Source organism: Haematobia irritans, chromosome 3 (genome assembly GCF_050003625.1).
Source record: "Haematobia irritans isolate KBUSLIRL chromosome 3, ASM5000362v1, whole genome shotgun sequence".
NCBI classification, from domain to species: domain Eukaryota; kingdom Metazoa; phylum Arthropoda; class Insecta; order Diptera; family Muscidae; genus Haematobia; species Haematobia irritans.
In genome coordinates this window covers 110272204-110297659 of record NC_134399.1, presented here as the reverse complement: position 1 = coordinate 110297659, position 25456 = coordinate 110272204, and the positions used below count along the sequence as shown (strand labels likewise).

Sequence of the window (25456 nt, the reverse complement as noted above, 5' to 3'; positions counted from 1 at the left end):
TAATTACTTGGATAGTTTTTTGTGCGTACTCTTTGTTATTGAGAAAAAAGAGATTGAGAAAAACTGATAGATTATTCGAAACCAATTTTCGAAAAAAGTTTTTCTAGGGAATATACAATTTTAAAAAATTAAACTATTGAGAGAATCACAATGGACTGAATAGTCTAAGTGAGCTATAAATAAATCTTACTATAGAGAGTAAGTTTTGACGCCTTTTCCTAAAGTTGTGAACTTTCGACAAATTTATCCATAGAAATAAAATTTCAACAAAATTTTCTATCGAAATAAAATTTCGACGAAATTTTCTAAAATAAAATTTCGATGAATTTTTCCCCTAAAACAGCAGTTTGACCAACAATTAAATTTCGACGAAATTAAATGAAATTTTCTATAGGCAGAACATTTCGACGAAATTTTCTAAAATAAAAACAAGTAAGGAAAGTCTAAAGTCGGGCGGTGCCGACTATATTATACCCTGCACCACTTTGTAGATCTAAATTTTCGATATCATATCACATCCGTCAAATGTGTTGGGGGCTATATATAAAGGTTTGTCCCAAATACATACATTTAAATATCACTCGATCTGGACAGAATTTGATAGACTTCTACAAAATCTATAGACTCAAAATTTAAGTCTATAGAAAATATGGGAAACGTTTAAATCGGAAACTTCGCAAAAGTTTATTTATAATTTATCGCTCGATATATACGTATTAGAAGTTTAGGAAAATTAGAGTCATTTTTACAACTTTTCGACTAAGCAGTGGCGATTTTACAAGGAAAATGTTGATATTTTGACCATTTTTGTCGAAATCAGAAAAACATATATATGGGAGTTATATCTAAATCTGAACCGATTTCAACCATATTTGGCACGCATAGCTACAATGCTAATTCTACTCCCTGTGCAAAATTTCAACTAAATCGGAGCAAAAAATTGGCCTCTGTGGTCATATGAGTGTAAATCGGACGAAAGCTATATATTGGAGCTATATCTAAATCTGAACCGATTTCAACCAAATTTGGCACGCATAGCTACAATGCTAATTCTACTCCCTGTGCAGACGGACAGACGGACATCGCTATATCGACTCAGGAGCCCACCCTGAGCATTTTTGCCAAAGACACCATGTGTCTATCTCGTCTCCTTCTGGGTGTTGCAAACATATGTACTAACTTATAATACCCTGTTCCACAGTGTGGAGCAGGGTATAATTAAAGGAAATTTTCTATAGACAGAAAATTTCGACGAAATTTTTATAGAAATTTCCCATGGAAAGTAATGGCTTGGAAAACAATTTTCGACGATTTATTGCATAGAAAGTAAAAGTTAACGGAATTTCCCATATTTCGAAAAAAATGTCTTTAAGAAAAAAATTAACAAGTGTATACGGCGTAATTTCGGCCAGAAACATCTACTGAATACTGTCATCCACAATCGAATTACTTGGGTTGCGGTAACACTTGCCGATGGCAAGGTATCTTAAAACTTCCTAACACCGTAATATATACCACATAGTCCATACGTGGTATATATTAAACTAAAAAAGGCAGATTAAATAAGTATATAATTAAGTTTAAATTTTCTATAGAAATAAAATTTTGACAAAATTTTCTATAGAAACAAAATTTTAAAAATATTTTCTATAGAAATAAAATTTTGACAAAATTTTCTATAGAGATAAAATTTTGACATAATTTTCTATAGAAATACAATTTTGACAAAATTTTCTATAGAAATAAAATTTTGACAAAATTTTCTATAGAGATAAAATTTTGACAAAATTTTCTATAGAAATACAATTTTGACAAAATTTTCTATAGAAATAAAATTTTAAAAATATTTTCTATAGAAATAAAATTTTGACAACATTTTCTTAGAAATAAAATTTTGAAAAAAATTTCTATAGAAATAAAATTTTGAAAAAATTTTCTATAGAAATAAAATTGTGGTAGATTATTTTTGGCTCGAGTGGCAACCATGATTATGAATCGATATGGACAAATTTTTGTGTGATTGGGGATCGGCTGTTTATAACTATAGACCGATATGGACCAATTTTGGCTTGGTTATAAAGGGTGATACGGTCAAAATTTGGTCAAGGGAAAACGCGTGTAAATCGGTGAAATCGTTTATTTAAAAAATCAAACTAAATTTATTTTTCAAGTTCAATTAGTATAAAATTCAGGGAAAATATTCAGTTAGGCTTTCGCTTTTCCAAATCCGAATTGCCGGGCCTCACGCTTGACACCTGCCATCAGATTTTGTACAGCCACCTTGTCCACCTTCTTCGCCGCAGAAAGCCAGTTTGCCTTGAACTGCTGCTCGTCCTTAGCAGTTTGTTTGGTCTTCTTTAGGTTCCGCTTGACAATAGCCCAGTATTTCTCAATTGGGCGGAGCTCTGGCGTGTTGGGACGGTTCTTGTCCTTGGGAACCACCTGCACGTTGTTGGCGGCGTACCACTCCATGGCCTTTTTGCCGTAATGGCAAGATGCCAAATCCGGCCAAAACAGTACGGAACAACCGTGTTTCTTCAGGAAAGGCAGCAGACGTTTATTCAAACACTCTTTCACGTAAATTTCTTGGTTGACAGTCCCGGAAGCAATGAAAATGCTGCTTTTCAAGCCACAGGTACAGATGGCTTGCCAAACCAGATATTTCTTTGCGAACTTTGACAGTTTTATGTGCTTGAAAATATCTGCTACCTTTCCCCTTCCTTTTGCCGTATAAAACTCCTGTCCCGGAAGCTGCTTGTAGTCGGCTTTGACGTAGGTTTCGTCGTCCATTACCACGCAGTCAAACTTCGTCAGCATCGTCGTGTACAGCCTCCGGGATCGCGCTTTGGCCGTCGTATTTTGTTTATCATCGCGATTTGGAGTCACTACCTTCTTGTAAGTCGATAGTCCGGCTCGTTTTTTTGTCTCGATGCACGGTCGTAGACGATACACCCAGCTTATTTGCGGCATCTCGGAGAGAGAGGTTAGGGTTTCGCTTGAAACTACCGGCAACTCTCTTTGTCGTCTCAGCGGCTTCCGGTTTTCGATTTCCCCCCGATCCAGACTTCCTGGCTGTCGACAAACGTTCCCCAAACACTTTAATTACATTTGTAACGGTTGATTTGGCACTTTTTAGCGATTTTGCCAGCTTTGCGTGCGAGTAGCTCGGATTTTCGCAATGCGCGAGCAAAATTTTGATACGCTGCCCTTCTTGCTTGGACGGCATTTTGACAACTGAAGAGTGAATTCCAAAATCAAAATAGGAGCAACATTCTACACACACACACCTTCAAAATGAGGGGTGTTCAGGTTTTTTAAATGCAAAATTGAAAGAAATACGTCAAGTTTATATTGACCAAATTTTGACCGTATCAACCTTTAAGCGGGCTTATACTAACACCACGTTGCAAATTTCAACCGGATCGGATGAATTTTGCTCCTCCAAGAGGGTCCGGAGGACAAATCTGGGGATCGATTTATATGGGGGCTATATATAATTATGGACCGATATGGACCAATTCTTGCATGGTTGTTAGAGACCATACCAACTGTCAACCGGATCGGATGAAATTTGCTTCTCTTAGAGGCTCCGCAAGCTAAAGCGGGGGATCGGTTTATATGGGGGCTATATGTAATTTTATACCGATATGGACCAATTTTTGCACGGTTGTTAGAGACCATATACTAACACCATGTAACAAATTTCAGCCGGATCGGATGAAATTTGGTTCTCTTAGAGGCTCCGTAAACCAAATCGGGGGATCGGTTTATATGGGGGCTATATGTAATTATGGACCCATATGGACCAATTTTTGCATGGTTGCTAGATACCATATATTAGAGGCTCCGCAAGCCAAATCGGGTTTATATGGGGGCTATATGTAATTATGGACCGATATGGACCAATCTTTGCACGGTTGTTAGAGACCATATATTAGCACCATGTACCAAATTTCAGCCGAATAGGATGAAATTTGCTTCTCTTCGAGCAATAGCAAGCCAAATTTGGGGGTCGGTTTATATGGGGGCTATACGTAAAAGTGGACCGATATGACCCATTTGCATTACAATTCGACCTACATCAATAACAACTACTTGTGCCAAGTGTCACGTCGATAGCTTGTTTCGTTCGGAAGTTAGCGTGATTTCAACAGATGGACGGAAGGACGGACATGCTCAGATCGTCTCAGAATTTCACCACGACCCAGAATATATATACTTTATGGGGTCTTAGAGCATTATTTCGATGTGTTACAAACGGAATGACAAAGTTAATATACCCCCATTCTATGGTGAAGGGTATAAAAATATGGGAAACATTTAAATCTGAAGCAATTTTAAGGAAACTTCGCAAAAGTTTATTTATGATTTATCGCTCGGTATATATGTATTAGAAGTTTAGGAAAATTAGAGTCATTTTTAAAACTTTTCGACAAAGCAGTGGCGATTTTACAAGGAAAATGTTGATATTTTGACCATTTTTGTCGAAATCAGAAAAACATATATATGGGAGCTATATCTAAATCTGAACCGATTTCAATCAAATTTTGCACACTTGACTATACGACTAAGTGTTATGTTTGTACAAAATTTAGAGCAAATCGGTATAAAACTCTGGCTGCTGGGTCCATATTAGTGCATATCGGGCGAAAGATATATATGGGAGCTATATCTAAATCTGAACCGATTTCTTCCAAAATCAATAGGGTTCTATTCTGACCCAAATTAGGAACATGTGCCAAATTTGAAGACGATTGGACTTAAATTGCGACCTAGACTTTGATCACAAAAATGTGTTCACAGACAGACGGACGGACGGACAGACGGACATGGCTAGATCGAGCCATTGGGAGCCACCGTGGTTAGCATGCCCACTTTGCATACACAAGGTCGTGGGTTCGATTCCTGCTTCGACCGAACACCAAAAAATTTTTCAGTGGTGGATTATCCCACCTCAGTAATGCTGGTGACATTTCTGAGGGTTTCAAAGCTTCTCTAAGTGGTTTCACTGCAATGTGAAACGCCGTTCGGACTCGGCTATAAAAAGGAGGTCCCATGTCATTGAGCTTAACATGGAATCGGGCAACACTCATTGATAAGAGAGAAGTTCACCAATGTGGTATCACAATGGACTGAATAGTCTAAGTGAGACTGATACATCGGGCTGCCACCTAACCTAACCTAACCTAACCTAGATCGACTCAGGGACCCACCCTGAGCATTACTGCCAAAAAATTCTATCTCGTCTCCTTCAGGGTGTTGCAAACATATGCACTAACTTATAATACCCTGTTCCACAGTGTGGCACAGGATATAAAACATTTTTATAAAGTTGTCGATAGGAATAAAATTTAGAAAAAAAATTGTAAGGGACAAAATGGTGGCGTTATTTCCAATAGAAATATGTACAAATATTCTACGGAAATAAAATTTTGCAAACATTTTCAATAGACATACAATTTTTACAAAATTTTCTATAGGAAGAAAATTTCGACAAAATTTTCTATAGGAAGAAAATTTTGACAAAATTTTCTATAAAAAGAAAATTTCGGCAAAATTTTATATAAAAAGAAAATTTCTACTAAATTTTTATAAAATTTTCTATAGAAATAAAATTTACTAACTTATAATACCCTCTTCCACAGTGGGGCGCAGGGTATAAACAATTTTTATAAAATTGTCGATAGGAATAAAATTTTGAAAAAACAATATAAGGGACAAAATGGTGGCGTTATTTCCAATAGAAATATGTACAAATATTCTAGGAAATAATATTTTGGGAAAATTTTCTATAGACCTAAAATTTTGCAAACATTTTCTATAGACATAAAATTTTTACAAAATTTTCTATATGAAGAAAATTTCGACAAAATTTTCTATAGGAAGAAAATTTCCACAAAATTTTCTATAGGAAGAAAATTTCGGCAAAAATTTATATAAAAAGAAAATTTCTACAAAATTTTTATAAAATTTTCTATAGAAATAAAATTTACTAACTTATAATACCCTCTACCACAGTGTGGAGCAGGGTATAAACAATTTTTATAAAATTGTCGATAGGAATACAATTTTGAAAAAAAAATCTAAGGGACAAAATGGTGGCGTTATTTCCAATAGAAATATGTACAAATATTCTACGGAAATAAAATTTTGGGAAAATTTTCTATAGACCTACAATTTTGCAAACATTTTCTATAGACATAAATTTTTTACAAAATTTTCTATATGAAGAAAATTTCGACAAAATTTTCTATAGGAAGAAAATTTCGACAAAATTTTCTATAGGAAGAAAATTTCGGTAAAAATTTATATAAAAAGAAAATTTCTACAAAATTTTTATAAAATTTTCTATAGAAATAAAATTTACTAACTTATAATACCCTCTTCCACAGTGTGGCGCAGGGTATAAACAATTTTTATAAAATTGTCGATAGGAATAAAATTTTGAAAAAAAATCTAAGGGACAAAATAGTGGCGTTATTTCCAATAGAAATATGTGCAATTATTCTACGGAAATAAAATTTTGGGAAAATTTTCTATAGACCTAACATTTTGCAAACATTTTCAATAGACATAAAATTTTTACAAAATTTTCTATAGGAAGAAAATTTAGACAAAATTTTCTATAGGAACAAAATTTTGGCAAAAATTTATATAAAAAGAAAATGTCTACAAAATTTTTATAAAATTTTCTATAGAAATAAAATTTTGATAAAATTTTCTAAATAAATAAAATTTTAACAAAATTTTCTAAGGGAACAAATAATGGCGATATTTTTGCAAATACCATTTTCTATAGAAATCACATTTTAGAATTTTTTCTATAGAATGAAGATGAAATATCCTATAGAAGGTAAATATTTACAAAATTTCTGAAGAGATGAATTGCGAAGAAATTTACTATTGAAATAAAATTTCGATGAAATTTCTTACAGAAAGTTATTTTCGTAAAGTTTTTCAGAAGAAAATAAAATTTTAAAAAAAGTTTCCAAGAAAAAAAAATTGAAGAAATTTTCTATGGAAACAAAATATTTACTATAGGAATCAAATTTTCTATAGAAATGAAATTCTGCAAAAATTTTCTATAGGAATAAAATTATGCAAAAAAATTCTATAAAGTTAAAATTTTGCAATAATTTTCTTGGGTATGCAATTTTGACAAAATTTTCTATACAAATGAAAATTTTTCAAACATTTTAAAAATTTTTCAATGGAAATAAAATTCTGCAAAAATTTTCTATAGAAATAAAATTTTTCAAAAATTTTCTATAGAAATAAAATTTTGCAAAATATTTCCATAGAAATAAAATTTTTGCAAACATTTTCTATAGAATTAAATTTTTTTTGCAAAATTCCTAATTTAAAATTTTGTCTATTGTAGTTGACCTAAATTTAAAAAATATCGTGCCCATCTAAACTTTTTTGTTTTGGATATTTTACATTTCTTCAAGCATTATGGTTTCCGTATCCGAAAGATCTAAAAAGCCAAATTGTATGGCATACAAAACATTCAAGCATCATTTGCCGAGCGAATGACCAGAAACAAACGGAAAAAAAAATCAACAACAATATGCAGATTGAAATAAATGTAAAAAGATTTGAAGCGTTGATAGAAAATCATCAATCTTTTTGATGATAAACAGATTTCTGCTTCCTTCAATTTTATAATTTCCATAGCCAGTCGAGCAGGCACCTAAGACTCCCACAACATCCCAGTGTTAGAAAAAAATTCAGACTTTTTGAAAAAAAAAAAAAAAAACAAAATCAATTACTCAAACTCATTCAAGTTGAATCGATACAGATTCCATATTGGGCCGCGTGTCTAATGCCAAGAAAACAAGTGAATGATACATAAAAAAAATCAATGAAGGCAAAAAATCGGAAACTGAACGCGCAACCCATCAATTGGGGCTGGACGTGATTACTATGTACCACCATCGAGAAGAACATGACGGACTAGTATTGACAGATGATTGGTTTTAGTACTATTGTCTGTCGTTGTTGGCAATGATGTGCATGATTTTGCTATTTTTTCTGTTTTGCCGATATAGACGCAAGTATTAGGCAAAATTTTGTGGTATTTTCTATAGGTTTTTGATTTTCTACTCCCATTTTAAGGAAGAAGGCGAATATTTTTTGAAATCAAATTTTGCTCATCCGTGCATGAGTTAGGGGTTCTCGATTTTTTTAAGCGAGAATGATTTCTTTTTATTTTAGAAGAGAATGACGCTGACATCATTACTACAAAAGTACTACAGTGGTGAATGGCCGAACACAAAAAAAAACAAAAAAGTATATACGGCCGTAAGTTCGGCCAGGCCGAATCTTATGTACCCTCCACCATGGATTGCGTAGAAACTTCTACGAAAGACTGTCATCCACAAATTTCAACTCACTCGGATGAAATTTGCTCCTCCAGGAGGCTCCAAAACCAAATCTAGGGATCGGTTTATATGGGGGCTATAAATGATTATGGACTGATATGGACCACTTTTGGCATGGTTGTTAAATATCATATACTACCACCACGTACCAAATTTCAACCAGATCGGATGAATTTTGCTTCTCCAAAAGGCACCGGAGGCCAAATCTGGCGATCGGTTTATATGGGAGCTATATATAATTATGGACTGATAGGAACCAATTCCTGCATGGTTCTTGGATACCATATACTAACATCACGTACCAAATTTCAACCGAATGGGAAGAATTTTGCTCTTCCAAGGTGCTCCGGAGGTCAGATCTGGGGATCGGTTTATATGGCGCCTATATATAATTATGGACCGATATCGACCAATTTTTGCATGGGTGTTTGAGGCCATATATTAACATCACGTACCAAATTTCAACTCAATCACAGGAGTTTTGGTCTTCCAAGAGGCTCCGCAAGCCAAATCTGGGGATCGGTTTATATGGGGGCTATATATAATTATGGACCGATATGGACCAATTCTTGCATGGTTGTTAAAGACCATATACTAACACAATGTACCAAATTTCAGCCGGATTGGATGAAATTTGCTTCTCTTAGAGGCTCCGAAAGCCAAATCTGGGGATCGGTTTATATGGGGGCTATATATAGTTATAAACCGATGTGGACCAATTTTTGCATGGTTGTTAGAGACCATATACTAACACCATATACCAAATTTCAGCCGGATCGGATGAAATTTGCTTCTCTTAGAGGCTCCGCAAGCCAAATCGGGGGATCGGTTTACATGGGGGCTATATATAGTTATAAACCGATGTGGACCAATTTTTGCATGGTTGTTAGAGACCATATACTAACACCATATACAAAATTTCAGCCGGATCGGATGAAATTTGCTTCTCTTAGAGGCTCCGCAAGCCAAATCGGGGGATCGGTTTATATGGGGGCTATATATAATTATTGACCGATGTAGACCAATTTTTGCATACTTGTTAGAGACCATATACTAACACCATGTACCAAATTTCAGCCGGATCGGCTGAAATTTTCTTCTCTTAGAGGATCCGCAAGCCAAATCTGGGGATCGGTTTATATGGGGGCTATATATAATTATTGACCGATGTGGACAAATTTTTGCATACTTGTTAGAGACCATATACTAACACCATGTACCAAATTTCAGCCGGATCGGATGAAATTTGGGGGTCCGTTTATATGGGGGCTATACGTAAAAGTGGACCGATATGGTCCATTTGCAATACCATCCGACCTACATCAATAACAACTACTTGTGCCAAGTTTCAAGTCGATAGCTTGTTTCGTTCGGAAGCTAGCGTGATTTCAACAGACGGACGGACGGACGAATGGACTTGCTCAGATCGGCTCAGAAGCTCACCACGACCCAGAATATATATACTTAGAGCAATATTTCGATGTGTTACAAACGGAATGACAAAGTTAATATACCCCCCATCCTATGGTGGAGGGTATAAAAATGACACCAAATGTGAAATACAGATATTGTGAAAAAATTCCCAATTTTTTGGTTGGGATGTAAAATAATTTTTAGATTATTAAAGACAATTTTATGATTTAATTCTCTGGTGGAGAATACATAAATTTCGCCATTATGACTGCATTCAAATTCCTAACCGAACTATATTTTCTCTAAAAACAAAATTCAATTGTATTTTATTCCTCCATCAAATCCTATTACACTTCTCATGCAATTTCTTATCGACCTAAAAAAAACTTTTTTTTTTACATTTAATAGTTTGCACAAAAAAATAGTCATAAAAAATTGAACAGACAATCCAGTCGTATATAAACACAAAATGAAAAGTAACAAGCAAAACAATTTCAGAAAAATAATTGAAATTTTTCCTAAGGACGGACGTTGACAATGTCATAAAAGCATTTTTCACTTGAGTACCCTTAAGACCTTCTCTCAGCGAATACAAAAACTGATAAGAATATTGAAAAAATAAAATCGAAACAAATGACAAAACCTTCTTACAGAGGCTATGTCATAAAATCAGAAAAATATATTACAGGTAACCGGAAGGGGAAGACAACTTAGTAATGGACAGAAAGAAACAAAAGAGTTAACATCGAAAAAAAAAGAAAAATAAATAAAAATAAATAAAACACCAAGTTGAAGCTTAAAACAATAATAACAGCAGTGATTTTAAATGATGGTTGAGTATCTCATTGTTTTTTTTTTTCTTGCAATGGAAACATTATATTTGTTGTCAATATTTAATAATGGGTCGAATGACAGGGATGAAAAAATATATTGAGTTGGGTTAGTTTTTGCTCCATTAAGGCAAGTACATGAAGATAAAATAATCAAGACAAACATTATCAGATGACAAAGGGTTTGGTTACAAATTTCAGATTCTAAGTGGAAATAAATTTTTTTCTACAGAAAAAAAATTTGACAAAATTTTCTATAGAAATAAAATTTTGGGAAAATTTTCTATAGATATAAAATTTTGAAAATAATTTTCTATAGATATAAAATTTTGAAAAGAATTTTCTATAGATATAAAATTTTTCTATAGAAATAAAATTTTGACAAAATTTTCTTTGGAAATAAAATTTTGACAACATTTTCTATAGATATTAAATTTTTACAAAAATTTGTGTAAAAATAACATTTTGGCAAATTTTTTTACAGTTTCTTTTCGATAGAAATAAATTTTGACAAGATTTTCTATAGAAATAAAACTTTGACATAATTTTCTATAGAAGTAAAAATTTTGCCAAAATTTTTTTTGGAAATAAAATTTTGACAACATATTCTATAGATATTAAATTTTTACAAAAATTTGTGTAAAAATAAAATTTTGACCAACTATTCTATAGAAATAAACTTTTGACAACATTTTCTATAGAATAAAATTTTGACAAAATTTTCAATAAATATAAAATTTTGACAAAATTTTGTGTAAAAATAAATTTTTGGCAAAATTTTTTACAAATACTTTTCTATAGAAATAAATTTTGACAAAATTTTCTATAGAAATAAAACTTTGACATAATTTTCTATAGATATAAAAATTTTGACAAAATTTTCTATAGAAATAAATTTTGACAAAATTTTCTATAGAAATACAACTTTGACAATTTTTTTTTGCAATGGAAACATTATATTTGTTGTCAATATTTAATAATCGGTCGAATGACAGGGATGAAAAAATATATTGAGTAGGGTTAGTATTTGTTCCATTAAGGCAAGCACATGAAGATAAAATAATCAAGAAAAACATGATGAGATGACAAAGGGTCTGGTTACACGTTTCAAATTCTAAGTAGAAATAAAATTTTGAAAAAATTTTCTATAGCAAAAAAAAAAAATAGAACAAAATTTTCTATAGAACTAAAACTTTGAAAAAATCTTATATAGAAATAAAACTTTGACTTTGAATTTTCTATAAATATAAAATTTTAACAAAATTTTCTATAGAATAAAATTTTAACAAAATGTTCTACAGAAAATTGGACACAATTTTCTTTGGAAATAAAATTTTGACAAAATTTTCTATGGTCATAAAATTTTGACAAAATTTTCTATAGATATAAAATTTTACAAAATGTTGTGTAAAAATATAATATGGACACAATTTTCTATAAAAATAGAATTTTTGACAAAATTTTGTATAGAAATACAATTTTGACAAAATTTTCTATGGAAATAAAATTTTGACAAAATTTTCTATAGATATCAAATTTTGACAAAATTTTCTATGGAAATAAAATTTTGACAAAATTTTCTATAGATATAAAATTTTACAAAATTTTGTGTGAAAATATAATATGGACACAATTTTCTATAAAAATAGAATTTTTGACAAAATTTTGTATAGAAATACAATTATGACAACATTTTCTATAGAAATACAATTTTGACAAAATTTTCAATAGATATCAAATTTTGACAAAATTTTCTATAGATATCAAATTTTGACAAAATTTTCTATGGAAAAAAAATTTTGACAAAATTTTCTATAGATATAAAATTTTACAAATTTTGGGTAAAAATATAATATGGACACAATTTTCTACAAAAATAAAATTTTTGACAAAATTTTATATAGAAATACAATTTTGACAAAATTTTCTATGGAAATAAAATTTTGACAAAATTTTCTATAGATATAAAATTTTACAAAATGTTGTGTAAAAATATAATATGGACACAATTTTCTATAAAAATAGAATTTTTGACAAAATTTTCTATAGATATAAAATTTTACAAAATTTGGGTAAAAATATAATATGGACACAATTTGCTAAAAAAAAATAATTTTTGACAAAATTTTCTATAGAAATACAATTTTGACAACATTTTCTACAGAAATACAATTTTAACCAAATTTTCTATAGAAATAAAATTTTGACAAAATTTTATATAGAAATACAATTTGGACAAAATTTTCTATAGAAATAAATGTTTGACAAATTGTTCTATAAAAATAAAAGTTTCCATTGTTGTTTTTGATTTCAGCATAAAATCATGCATTGACAAAACTACAAGTGTAGCTTAACCCACAGAGGAAATTTATGCTTGTCAAATTTATTTGGGCAAAGCCCTATAGACTGCAAGACGTTTGAATGGACAGTTGTTTCGGAATTACTACAGTCCTCTTCAGCATCCTCTACTTGCAGCAAAACTATCAACCAATTATCAGAGTAAATTCGGGTAATTTACGAAAGCCAAAGTGAACTACACTTGAACCTCCCGAAAAATTGTTTTTGATAGTGGGCTTTGCCTAAACAAATTTGCAAGCATATCTCTTTTCCTTTGCCAAAGTCAAATCATCGATTTAAGTGTAGTTGGCTGGGTTTTGTTTTTTGAGGGTGTTTCGTCTATCTTAAAATAGAAATGAAATTTTGATAAAATTGTCTATAGCAATTAAATTCTGAGAAATAAAATTTTAATAAAATTTTCTATAGACATAAAATTTTGACAAAATTTTCTATAGATGTAAAAGTTCTGACAAAATTTTCTATAGAAATAAAACTATGACAAAATTTTCTATAGAAATAAAACTATGACAAAATTTTCTATAGAAATAAAATTTTGACAAAATTTTCTATATATATAAAATATTGACAAATTTTTTTATTGAAATAAAGTTCTGACAAAATTTTCTATAGAAATAAAACTATGACAAAATTTTCTATGGAAATAAAAAAAATTTTCTATGGAAATAATATTTTGAAAAAATTTTCTATGGAAATAAAAATTTGGCAAATTTTCCATAGAAAAAACATCTTGATAAAATTTTCTAACGAAACAAAATTTTATTAAAATTTTCTATAGATATAAAATTTTGACAAAATTTTCTAAGGAAGTAAAATGTTGACATACCTTTCTATAAAACTAAAATATTGACAAAATTTTCTACAGAAATAAAATTTTGACAAAATTTTCTACAGAAATAAAATTTTGACAAAATTTTCTACAGAAATAAAATTTTGATAAAATTTTCTACAGAAATAAAATTTTAACAAAATTTTCTACAGAAATAAAATTTAAACAAAATTTTCTACAGAAATAAAATTTTAAAAAAATATTCTATAAAAATAAAATGTTGACAAAAATCGCTATAGAAATAAAATTTTGACAAAATTTTCTATGGCAATAAAAATTTAGCAAATTTTCCATAGAAATAACATTTTGATAAAAGTTCTAACGAAACAAAATTTTCAATGGCAATAAAATTTTGACCAAATATTCTATAGAAATAACATTTCGATTAAATTTTCTGTAGGAATGAAATTTTGACAAAATTTCCTACAGAAATAAAATTTTGACAAAATTTTTTATAGGAATACAATTTTGACAAAATTTTCTATAGAAATTGTGACAAAAGTTTCTATAGAAATAAAAGTTTGACAAAATTATCTATAGAAATAAAATTTTGACAAAATATTCTATAAAAATAAAATGTTGACAAAATTCTCTATAGAAATAAAATTTTGACAAAATTCTCTATAGAAATAAAAGTTTGACAAAATGTTCTATAAAAACAAAGCTATGGCAAGATCTTCCATAGCAATAAAATTTTGACAACATTTTCTATAGAAATAAAATTTTGAAAAAAAAAATCTATAGAAATAAAATTTTGGAAAAAAAAAACAATTCTATAGAAAACAAATTTAACTAAGGGTGTTTTCGTTTCGCAAAAAATATGTTGCCTTGGTGTTACACTACTTTTTTCGTCATTATAGTTTCACTCAAATGATTGTGTCATTCCAAAATTATTGTTAATTCATAATATTGTGAGGGATACAGGACCTAATAGCTATAACAGTGCACTTCATATTTTGCAAACAATTTCGAGAATGTTGCACCTTTTTCACTAATCGAAATCGCCATAAGTTTTCTATATAAAAACAAAAATGTTGACAACGTTTTCTATGGAAATAAAATTGTGACAAAATTTTCTATGGAAATAAAATTGTGACAAAATTTTCTATAGAAAGTTTTGACAAAATGTGCTATAGAAATAACATTTTGACAAAATTTTCTATGGCAATAAAATTTTGACAAAATTTTCTATGGAAATAAAATTTTGACAAAATTTTCTATGGAAATAAAATTTTTGCAAAATTTTCTATTGAAATGAAGTTTTGACAAAATTTTCTATAGAAATAAAATGTTAACAACATTTTTATGGAAATAACATTTTGATAAAATTTTCTATGGAAATAAAATTTTTTCAAAATTTTCAATGCAAATAAAATTATGACAAAATTTTCTATTTAAATGAAGTTTTGACAAAATTTTCTATGGAAAGAAAATTTTGACAGAATTTCTATAGAAATTAAATGTTAACAACAGTTTTTTTGGAAATAGACAAAATGTGCTATAGAAGTAAAATTTTAATAAAATTTTCTATGGAAATAAAAATTTTGCAAAATTTTCAATGGAAATAAAATTTTTGCAAAATTTTCAATGGAAATAAAGTTTTGACAAAATTTTCTACGGAAAGAAAATTTTGACAAAATTTTCTATAGAAATAAAATGTTAACAACAGTTTTTTATACCCTCCACCATAGGATGGGGGTATATTAACTTTGTCATTCCGTTTGTAACACATCGAAATATTGCTCTAAGACCCCATAAAGTATATATATTCTGGGTCGTGGTGAAATTCTGAGTCGATCTAAGCATGTCCGTCCGTCCGTCCGTCTGTCCGTCTGTCCGTCTGTCCGTCTGTCCGGCTGTCCGTCCGTCTGTGGAAATCACGCTAACTTCCGAACGAAACTAGCTATCGACTTGAAACTTGGCACAAGTAGTTGTTATTGATGTAGGTCGGATGGCATTGAAAATGGGCCATATCGGCCCACGTTTACGTATAGCCCCCATATAAACCGATCCCCAAATTTGGCTTGCGGAGCCTTCCGGAGCAGCAAAATTCATCCGATCCGTTTGAAATTTGGTACGTGGTCTAAGTATACGGTCTCTAACAAACATGCAAAAATTGGTCCATATCGGTCCATAATTATATATAGCCCCCATATAAACCGATCCCCAGATTTGACCTCCGGAGCCTCTTGGAGGGGCAAAATTCATCCGATCCGGTTGAAATTTGGTACCTGATGTAAGTATACGGTCTCTAACAACCATGCAAAAATTGGTCCATATCGGTTCATAAATATATATAGCTCCCATATAAACCGATCCCCATATTTGACCTCCGGAGCCTCTTGGAGGAGCAAACTTCATCCTACCCGATTGAAATTTGGTACGTGGTGTTAGTATATGGTCTCTAACAACCATGCAAAAACTGGTCCATATCGGTCCATAATTATATATAGCTCCCATATAAAGCGATCCCCAGATTTGACCTCCGGAGCCTCTTGGAGGGGCAGAATTCATCCGATCCGTTTGAAATTGGGTACCTGATGTTAGTATATGGTCTCTAACAAGCATGCAAAAATTGGTCCATATCGGTCCATAATTATATATAGCTCCCATATAAACCGATCCCCAGATTTGAACTCTGGAGCCTCCGATCCAATTGAAATTTGGTACGTGGTGTTAGTATATGGTCTCTAACAACCATGCAAAAATTGGTCCATATCGGTCCCATATAAACCGATCCCCAGATTTGACCTCCGGAGCCTCTTGGAGGAGCAAAAGTCATCCGATGCGGTTGAAATTTGGTACATTTCGTTAGTATATGGCCTCTACCAGCCATGTAAAAATTGTCAAATTTTATTACTATAGAAAGTTTTGTCAAAATTTCATTTCTATAGAAAGTTTTGTAAAAAGTTTATTTCTATAGCAATGTTTGTCAACATTTTATTTCCATAGAAAATTTTGCCAAAATTTTATTTCTATAGAAAATTTTGTAAAAAATTTATTTCTGTAGAAAATTTTGTCAACATTTTATTTCTATACACAATTTTGTCAACATTTTATTTCTATAGAAAATTTTGTCAACATTTTATTTCTATAGAAAATTTTGTCAAAATTTTATTGCTATAAAAAATTTTGTCAACATTTTACTTCCATAGAAAATTTTGTCAACATTTTATTTCTATAGAAAATTTTGTCAAGTTTTTATTTCTATAGAAAATTTTGTCAAAATTTTATTTCTATAGAAAATTTTGTCAAACTCAATTATATACGTATTTAATCGGCCCTTTTTTTGTTTAATATATACCCCTTATGGACTAACTTACAATTTAGAAGACAGTGTTAAAAAGTTTTACGATACCTTGCCATCGGCAAGTGTTATCGCAACCCAAGCAATTCGATTGTTGATGACAGCCTTTAGTAGAAGTTCCTACGCAATCCATGGTGGAGGGTACATAAGATTCGGCCTGGCCGAACTTACGGCCATATATACTTGTTTGAATATAAAATTTTGACAAAATTTTCTATAGAAATAAAATGTTCACAACATTTTTTATGGAAATAAAATGTTGAAAAAATTTTGTTTAGAAATTAATTTTTGACAAATTTGTCTATAGCAATAAAATTTTGACAACATTCTCCATAGCAATAAAATTTTGTCAAATCTTTCTATAGCAATATAATTGTGATAAAATGTTCTATTGATATAAAATTGTGACAAAATTTTCTAAGGCAATAAAATTTTGACCAAATCTTCTGTGGAAATAAAAGTGTGACAAAATATCCTATGGCAATAATATTTTGACCAAATTTTCTATAGAAATACAATTTTGACAAAATCCTCCATTGCAATAAAATGTTGACAAAATTTTCTATAGAAATAAAATGTTGACAACATTTTATATAGAAATAAAATTTTTACAAAAATTTTCAATGGAAATAGAATTTTGACAAAAATTTTGTTAAAGATGCTGGTCCTTTGGTGGATAATTCCACCTCAGTAATGCTGGTGACATTTCTGAGGGTTTAAAAGCTTCTCTAAGTGGTTTCACTTCAATGTGGAACGCCGTTCGGACTCGGCTATAAAAAGGAGGTCCCTAGTCATTGAGCTTAACATGGAATCGGGCAGCACTCAGTGATAAGAGAGAAGTTCACCAATGTGTTATCACAATGGACTGAATAGTCTAAGAGACCCTGATACATCGGGCTGCCACCTAACCTAACCTACTATATGAGAAATGATAACACATCTGATAGTCGGTCAGATTCACAGAAAACTCTAAGGGCATATAACAGTATCACACCATTTAAATGGTGTGATAGCGATGATTCAATACAGAAAGATGATTCAAATCAAACAAATAATTTTATTGAATTTTATTCTTAAATGAATCATTGATTTATTGATTTTTTCTTGTTCTTTGATAGTGCGAAAATATGGAATAGACTTTTTAAACTAAAAAAAATTGTTTCTCCTTATATTTTCTACAGAGGAAATTCTATGAAAACGCCAGAATAAAAATGCCGCCTTTTTATTTTATCGAGTCTACGGTTCAATGAGTTTTGTTGTTGTCTACACTCTGACTTGGTCAGGGTTTAAATATGATAAAAAGCAAAGTGACGTAACTTGAAATTTCTTTATGATGTTTTTGTTTCGTTATGGAACAAAATGATTCAAATCAATGGAGATCGGAGCATGACGGTAGAAAATTTTTAAGGGATGGCTAGAGAACAAAACGGACAGGACAGCTATTAAAAGAAGGAATCATATTGTCAGATTAAGTTATAATGATATACCCTTATTACCGACGTACTTAAACAATTTATTTTCTATGGTTAGGTTAGGTTATGTGGCAGCCCTATGTATCAGGCTCACTTAGACTATTCAGTCCATTGTGATAATTTATTTTCTATAGAAATGTATAAAACCTATGAGGTGTATATTAACTTTCCCCAGTCCATTTAAATTTATGCAGTTATATCATTTCGCATTAAACCTCATATCAAAGAAAACATTGCAAAACATTTAAAGCCCAACAAACTAAAGAGAATTAAAAAAAAACTTCAAGACTAGAATCTTTGACCATATGTATCAGAAAAAGGCAAGCATTTCAGTTGAGAGTTTTGAATAACTAAACGGTCATGGGGAAAAAAACTTCGTATCCCACGGTTGTCATCTATCATTGATTTGGCATCAGAGGCACCACAACACCAGGGAAAAAAGAACCCGACAAAAAGGTTGCTCATCTGTGTCGCTCTGTCATTTTATTGGAATCTCAAGCTTAACCCTAATTTTATTATATTTGCTATTGGAGTATCTGAACCTTTTTGCTGGACGTTTTTTTTTTGCGATTGCTTTACAATACCAAAGCCAAAATTGAAGGGATGACCTCTAAAAGGGTACACAACGTGAACTCAATATTTTTAATATTCCTGGAAAGAGTTAAAAAAAAACTAGAGCCATGGGTATGTTTTTGTGGATGAAAATAGCAAAATAACATAAATTTATATAAAAAAAAAATTAAGTAAACTTTTTAAAAATTAAAGCTTATAACAATATGGAATTTAAAATTAAAACTAAAATTAAGATTGAAACTAAAATTAATAAAAAAAATAAAATAAATACTAAAATTAATTAAAATTAATTTATTTATAATATTTATAACCATAATACATTATGAATATAAATAATGACAAAAAGTAGGGTACTAACTACAAAGGTTTTCGATCCATAAATTAAAATATAATCTCAATAAGTTTAATATTCCTAAAAAAGAGCTTCAAAGAATATCGTTGCGTTTATGTTTCTGTTTAAAGATGGCAAAACGACAAATATTGCTGTCTTAAAAAATTTAAATTTAATTCATTATGAATTACCAATATCATATCAACATAAATAAATTATTTATAATAAATACTAAATTAAATATAAATAAATATTAAATTTTATTAAAATAATATCAAAAGTAATTTTAAATTAAAATTATTATTAAAATTTAATCTAAAATTAATAAAAATAAAAATTGAAACAAATACTAAAATATATTGAAATGAAAACAAAATTAAAACAAGTATATACGGCCGTAAGTTCGGCCAGGCCGAATCTTATGTACCCTCCACCATGGATTGCGTAGAAACTTCTACGAAAAACTGTCATCCACAAATTTCAACTCACGTGGTTGTTAAATATCATATGCTTCCACCACGTACCAAATTTCAACCAGATCGCATGAATTTTGCTTCTCCAAACGGCACAGGAGGTCAAATCTGGGGATCGGTTTATATGGGAGGTATATATTATTATGGACTGATAGGAAACAATTCTTGAATGGTTGTTGGATACCCTATACTAAAATCACGTACCAAATTTCAACCGAATGGGAAGAATTTTGCTCTTCCAAGGTGCTCCGGAGGTCAAATCTCGGGATCGCTTTATATGTGGCCTATATATAATTATGGACCGATATCGACCAATTTTTACACGGGTGTTTGAGGCCATATATTAACATCACGTACCAAATTTCAATTGAATCAGGTGATGAATCAGATGGTCTTCCAAGAGGCTCCGGAGGTCAAATCTGGGGATCGGTTTATATGGGGGCTATATATAATTATGGACCGATATGAACCAATTTTTGCATGGGTGTTAGAGACCATATACTAAACCCATGTACCAAATTTCAGCCGGATCGGATGAAAATTGTTTCTCGTAGGGGCTCTGCAAGCCAAATCGGGGGATCGGTTTATATGGGGGCTATATATAATTATGGACCGATATGGACCAATTTTTGCATGGCTGTTAGAGACCATATACTAACACCATGTACCAAATTACAGCCGGATCGGATGAAAATTGCTGCTCGTAGGGCTCTGCAAGCCAAATCGGGGGATCGGTTTATATGGGGGCTATATATAACTATGGACCGATGTGGACCAATTTATGCATGGTTGTTAGAGACCATATACTTACACCATGTACCAAATTTCAGCCGGATCGGATGAAATTTGCTTCTCTTAGAGGCCTCGCAAGCCAAATTTGGGGGTCCGTTTATATGGGGGCTATACGTAAAAGTGGACCGATATGGCCCATTTGCAATACCATCCGACCTACATCAATAACAACTACTTGTGCCAAGTTTCAAGTCGATAGCTTGTTTCGTTCGGAAGTTAGCGTGATTTCAACAGACGGACGGACGGACGGACATGCTCAGATCGACTCAGAATTTCACCACGACCCAGAATATATATACTTTATGGGGTCTTAGAGCAATATTTTGATGTGTTACAAACGGAATGACAAAGTTAATATACCCCCATCCTATGATGGAGGGTATAACAAGTATAGACAGCAGTATGTTCGGCCGGGCCGAATCTTAAATACCCACCACCATGAATCAAATATAATAGTTTATTTTGAAAACTCTTCGTCATAGCGGGTTACTTGATAATATATAAAATTTCAGGGAGTTCGATGATAAATATTCTCCCAAGCAAATCAGTTCTCAACCAGTACGCTTCCCGTAGATAAATTTAAATATTCTACCTATGACGACTAGATCAGATTCTGGATTTATAAGAACCAATTTTTATACCCTCCACCATAGTATGGGGGATATCTTAACTTTGTCATTCCGTTTGTAACACATCGAAATATTGCTCTAAGACCCCATAAAGTATATATATTCTGGGTCGTGGTGAAATTCTGAGTCGATCTGAGCATGTCCGTCCGTCCGTCCGTCCGTCTGTTGAAATCACGCTAACTTCCGAACGAAACAAGCTATCGACTTGAAACTTGGCACAAGTAGTTGTTATTGATGTACGTCGGATGGTATTGCAAATGGGCCATATCGGTCCACTTTTACGTATAGCCCCCATATAACCCGATCCCCCGATTTGGCTTGCGAGGCCTCTAAGAGAAGCAAATTTCATCCGATCCGGCTGAAATTTGGTACATGGTGTTAGTATATGGTCTTTAACAACCATGCAAAAATTGGTCCACATAGGTGCATAATTATATATAGCCCCCATATAAACCGATCCCCAGATTTGGCTTGCGGAGCCTCATAGAGAAGCAACTTTCATCGCATTCGGCTGAAATTTGTTACATGAAATTGGTATATGGTCTCTAACAACCATGCATAAATTGGTACACATTGGTTCATAATTATATATAGCCCCCATAAAAACCGATCCCCAGATGTGGCTTGCGGAGGCTCTAAGAGAAGCAAATTTCATCCGATCCGGCTGAAATATGGAACATGATGCTAGCATATGGTCCCTAACAACCGTGCCAGAATTGTTCCATATCGGTCCATAACTATATATAGCCCCAATATAAACCGTTCTCCAGATTTGATCTCCGGAGCCTCTTGGAGGAGCAAAATTCATCCGGTCCGGTTCAAATTTGGAACGTGGTGTTGGTATATGGTCTCTAACATCCATGCAAAAATTAGTCCACATCGGTTCACAATTATATATAACCCCCATATAAACGGACCCTCAGATTTGGCTTGCTGAGCCTCTAAGAGAATCAAATTTCATCCGATCCGGTTGAAATTTAGAACATGGTGATAGTATATGGTCTCTAACAACCGTGCCAGAATTGGTCCATATCGGTCCATAATTATATATAGCCCCCATATAAACCGTTCTCCAGATTTGACCTCCGGAGCCTCTTGGAGGAGTCCGGTTCAAATTTGGAACGTGGTGTTAGTATATGGCCGCTAACAACCATACCAAAATTGGTCCATAACGGTCTATAGTTATATATAGCCGATCTCCAATCACACAAAAATTGGTTCATAATCATGGTTGCCACTCGAGCCAAAAATCATCTACCAAAATTTTATTTCTATCGAAAATTTTGTCAAAATTTTATTTCTATAGAAAATTTTGTCAAAATGTTATTTCTATAGAAAATTTTGTCAACATTTTATTTCTATAGAAAATTTTGTTAAAATTTTATTTTTATAGAAAATTTTGTTAAAATGTTATTTTTGTAGAAAATTTTGTCAACATTTTTTTCCATAGAAAATTTTGTCAAACTGAATTATGTACGTATTTAATCGGTCTGTTTTGATTTAATATATACCACGTGTGGACTTACTTACAATTTAGAAGACGGTGTTAGGAGGTTTTAAGATACATTGCCATCGGTAAGCGTTACCGCAACTCAAGTAATTCGATTGTAGATGGCAGTGTTTAGAAGAAGTTTCTACGAAATCCATGGTGGAGGGTACATAAGCTTCGGCCTGGCCGAACTTACGGCCATATATACGTGTTATTGTCCTAAAATACCTCTAGATTTCCAATTTCAGGCAAATTGGATAAAAACTACGGTTTTGATAAGCCCAAAACCTCAAATCGGGAGGTCGATTTATATGGGGACTATATCAAAACTTGCACAGATATAGCCCATCTTCGAACTTGACCTGCCTGTAGACGAGATTGTGCAACATTTCAGCACGATTGCTTCATTATTGAAGACTATAGCGTGATTACAACAGACAGACGGACATGGTTATATCGTCTTAGAATTTCTCCCTGATCAAGAATATATATACTTTATATAATTGGAAATCGATATTTCGATGTTTTACAAACGGGATGACAAACTTATTATACCCCATCACCATTCTATGGTGGTGGGTATAAAAATAATCTTCTGCAAAGAGCTTTAACCCTTCTGTGCGTGATGTGGTCCCGCTGGACCTTTTTGATTTTTATTCCTACATTAATTTATCTTTTGCATGATTTGCAGCGTGACGGTTTATGACTTCTTGTATTAAAGTGTTTTAAGTTGAAAACTGTAAATTTTTATGTGATTGAATCATTAAATCGGTTTTTATAGGTATTTTAAAGAGTTTAGTGCGATTCTGTGTGAAGAGGTCCAATGGGACCTACCACTAATTGCATTAGTGGTTTCAGCGCAGTTTAAAAAGCAGCGTAAAGATATTGCGATTTTTGTATTTGGAACAATTAATAACAATAACATCCTTTCAGAAAATACCGTTATTTAGAAGAATTTGTCATTTTGAAGGTTCCATGGGTTTCGTTGCTTTGTAGTACATAATTTTTTGTCTTCCGAGGATATATCCACTGTAGCGAAACTACAAGTGGAAGAAAATTATTTGAACTTCATAGAAATCATGGTCGACCTAAGTTTTTATATTTCTATACATATTCCAGACCCATCGGCTCCTGGAATTTGGCAAGATGTTCGTCAATTTATACCAATGCACATAACAACAAACAAAACAAAACGAGCGTCACTAAAAAAATTGTATTGTTTTTCCTTCAAAAATCCAGTTTGTTCAGAACATTCAACTACCAAACAATATATTGTTGCTTGGTACGTATAAGGATACTTATAAAGGGTGATTTTTTTGAGGTTAGGATTTTCATGCATTAGTATTTGACAGATCACGTGGGATTTCAGACATGGTGTCAAAGAGAAAGATGCTCAGTATGCTTTGACATTTCATCATGAATAGACTTACTAACGAGCAACGCTTGCAAATCATTGAATTTTATTACCAAAATCAGTGTTCGGTTCGAAATGTGTTTATCGACAAATTTTGTTCAGCGATGAGGCTCATTTCTGGTTGAATGGCTACGTAAATAAGCAAAATTGCCGCATTTGGAGTGAAGAGCAACCAGAAGCCGTTCAAGAACTGCCCATGCATCCCGAAAAATGCACTGTTTGGTGTGGTTTGTACGCTGGTGGAATCATTGGACCGTATTTTTTCAAAGATGCTGTTGGACGCAACGTTACGGTGAATGGCGATCGCTATCGTTCGATGCTAACAAACTTTTTGTTGCCAAAAATGGAAGAACTGAACTTGGTTGACATGTGGTTTCAACAAGATGGCGCTACATGCCACACAGCTCGCGATTCTATGGCCATTTTGAGGGAAAACTTCGGAGAACAATTCATCTCAAGAAATGGACCGGTAAGTTGGCCACCAAGATCATGCGATTTGACGCCTTTAGACTATTTTTTGTGGGGCTACGTCAAGTCTAAAGTCTACAGAAATAAGCCAGCAACTATTCCAGCTTTGGAAGACAACATTTCCGAAGAAATTCGGGCTATTCCGGCCGAAATGCTCGAAAAAGTTGCCCAAAATTGGACTTTCCGAATGGACCACCTAAGACGCAGCCGCGGTCAACATTTAAATGAAATTATCTTCAAAAAGTAAATGTCATGGACCAATCTAACGTTTCAAATAAAGAACCGATGAGATTTTGCAAATTTTATGCGTTTTTTTTAAAAAAAAAAAGTTATCAAGCTCTTAACAAATCACCCTTTAGGTACCTCGCCTGTGACAAACATCAGGGCCTTTAGAATACTAATCAAAAATTTAAACATTATCTGTATTCTATTAAAAATTAAAGAAAACTCTATATTTACAAACAAATATTTATATATGCAATTTGTGCGTCATAGAAGACTCCAGCTATAGTAAATAATCGTAGGGATAACCTCTCTACGATGCGTTTTTTCTGGTCCCACGGGACCTTATCACGCTGGTATCGCTTCCGGTGTTATCACATACACAAGGGTTAAAGAATATCGCCATGGGTATATCTGTTTGAGGATAGAAAAAAGGAAAAAATTGCTTTTAAAAATTTTTTTATAAAATTAATCA

General features: G+C 32.0%; 1 protein-coding gene across 1 annotated transcript in view; it reads right to left on the bottom strand.

Moving 5' to 3' along the window:
• The window catches only part of LOC142231139 (uncharacterized), a 35068-nt gene extending 9892 nt beyond the window's left edge, over positions 1-25176 (bottom strand). Inside the window, exons 1-2 of the mRNA XM_075301758.1 lie at positions 25123-25176; positions 8-103 (exon numbers count right to left, since the gene is read on the bottom strand). Of these exons, the coding sequence (XP_075157873.1) occupies positions 8-103; positions 25123-25176 (150 nt within the window). The remainder of the gene's footprint in view (positions 1-7; positions 104-25122) is intronic.
• Between the last annotated feature and the right edge of the window lie 280 nt (positions 25177-25456).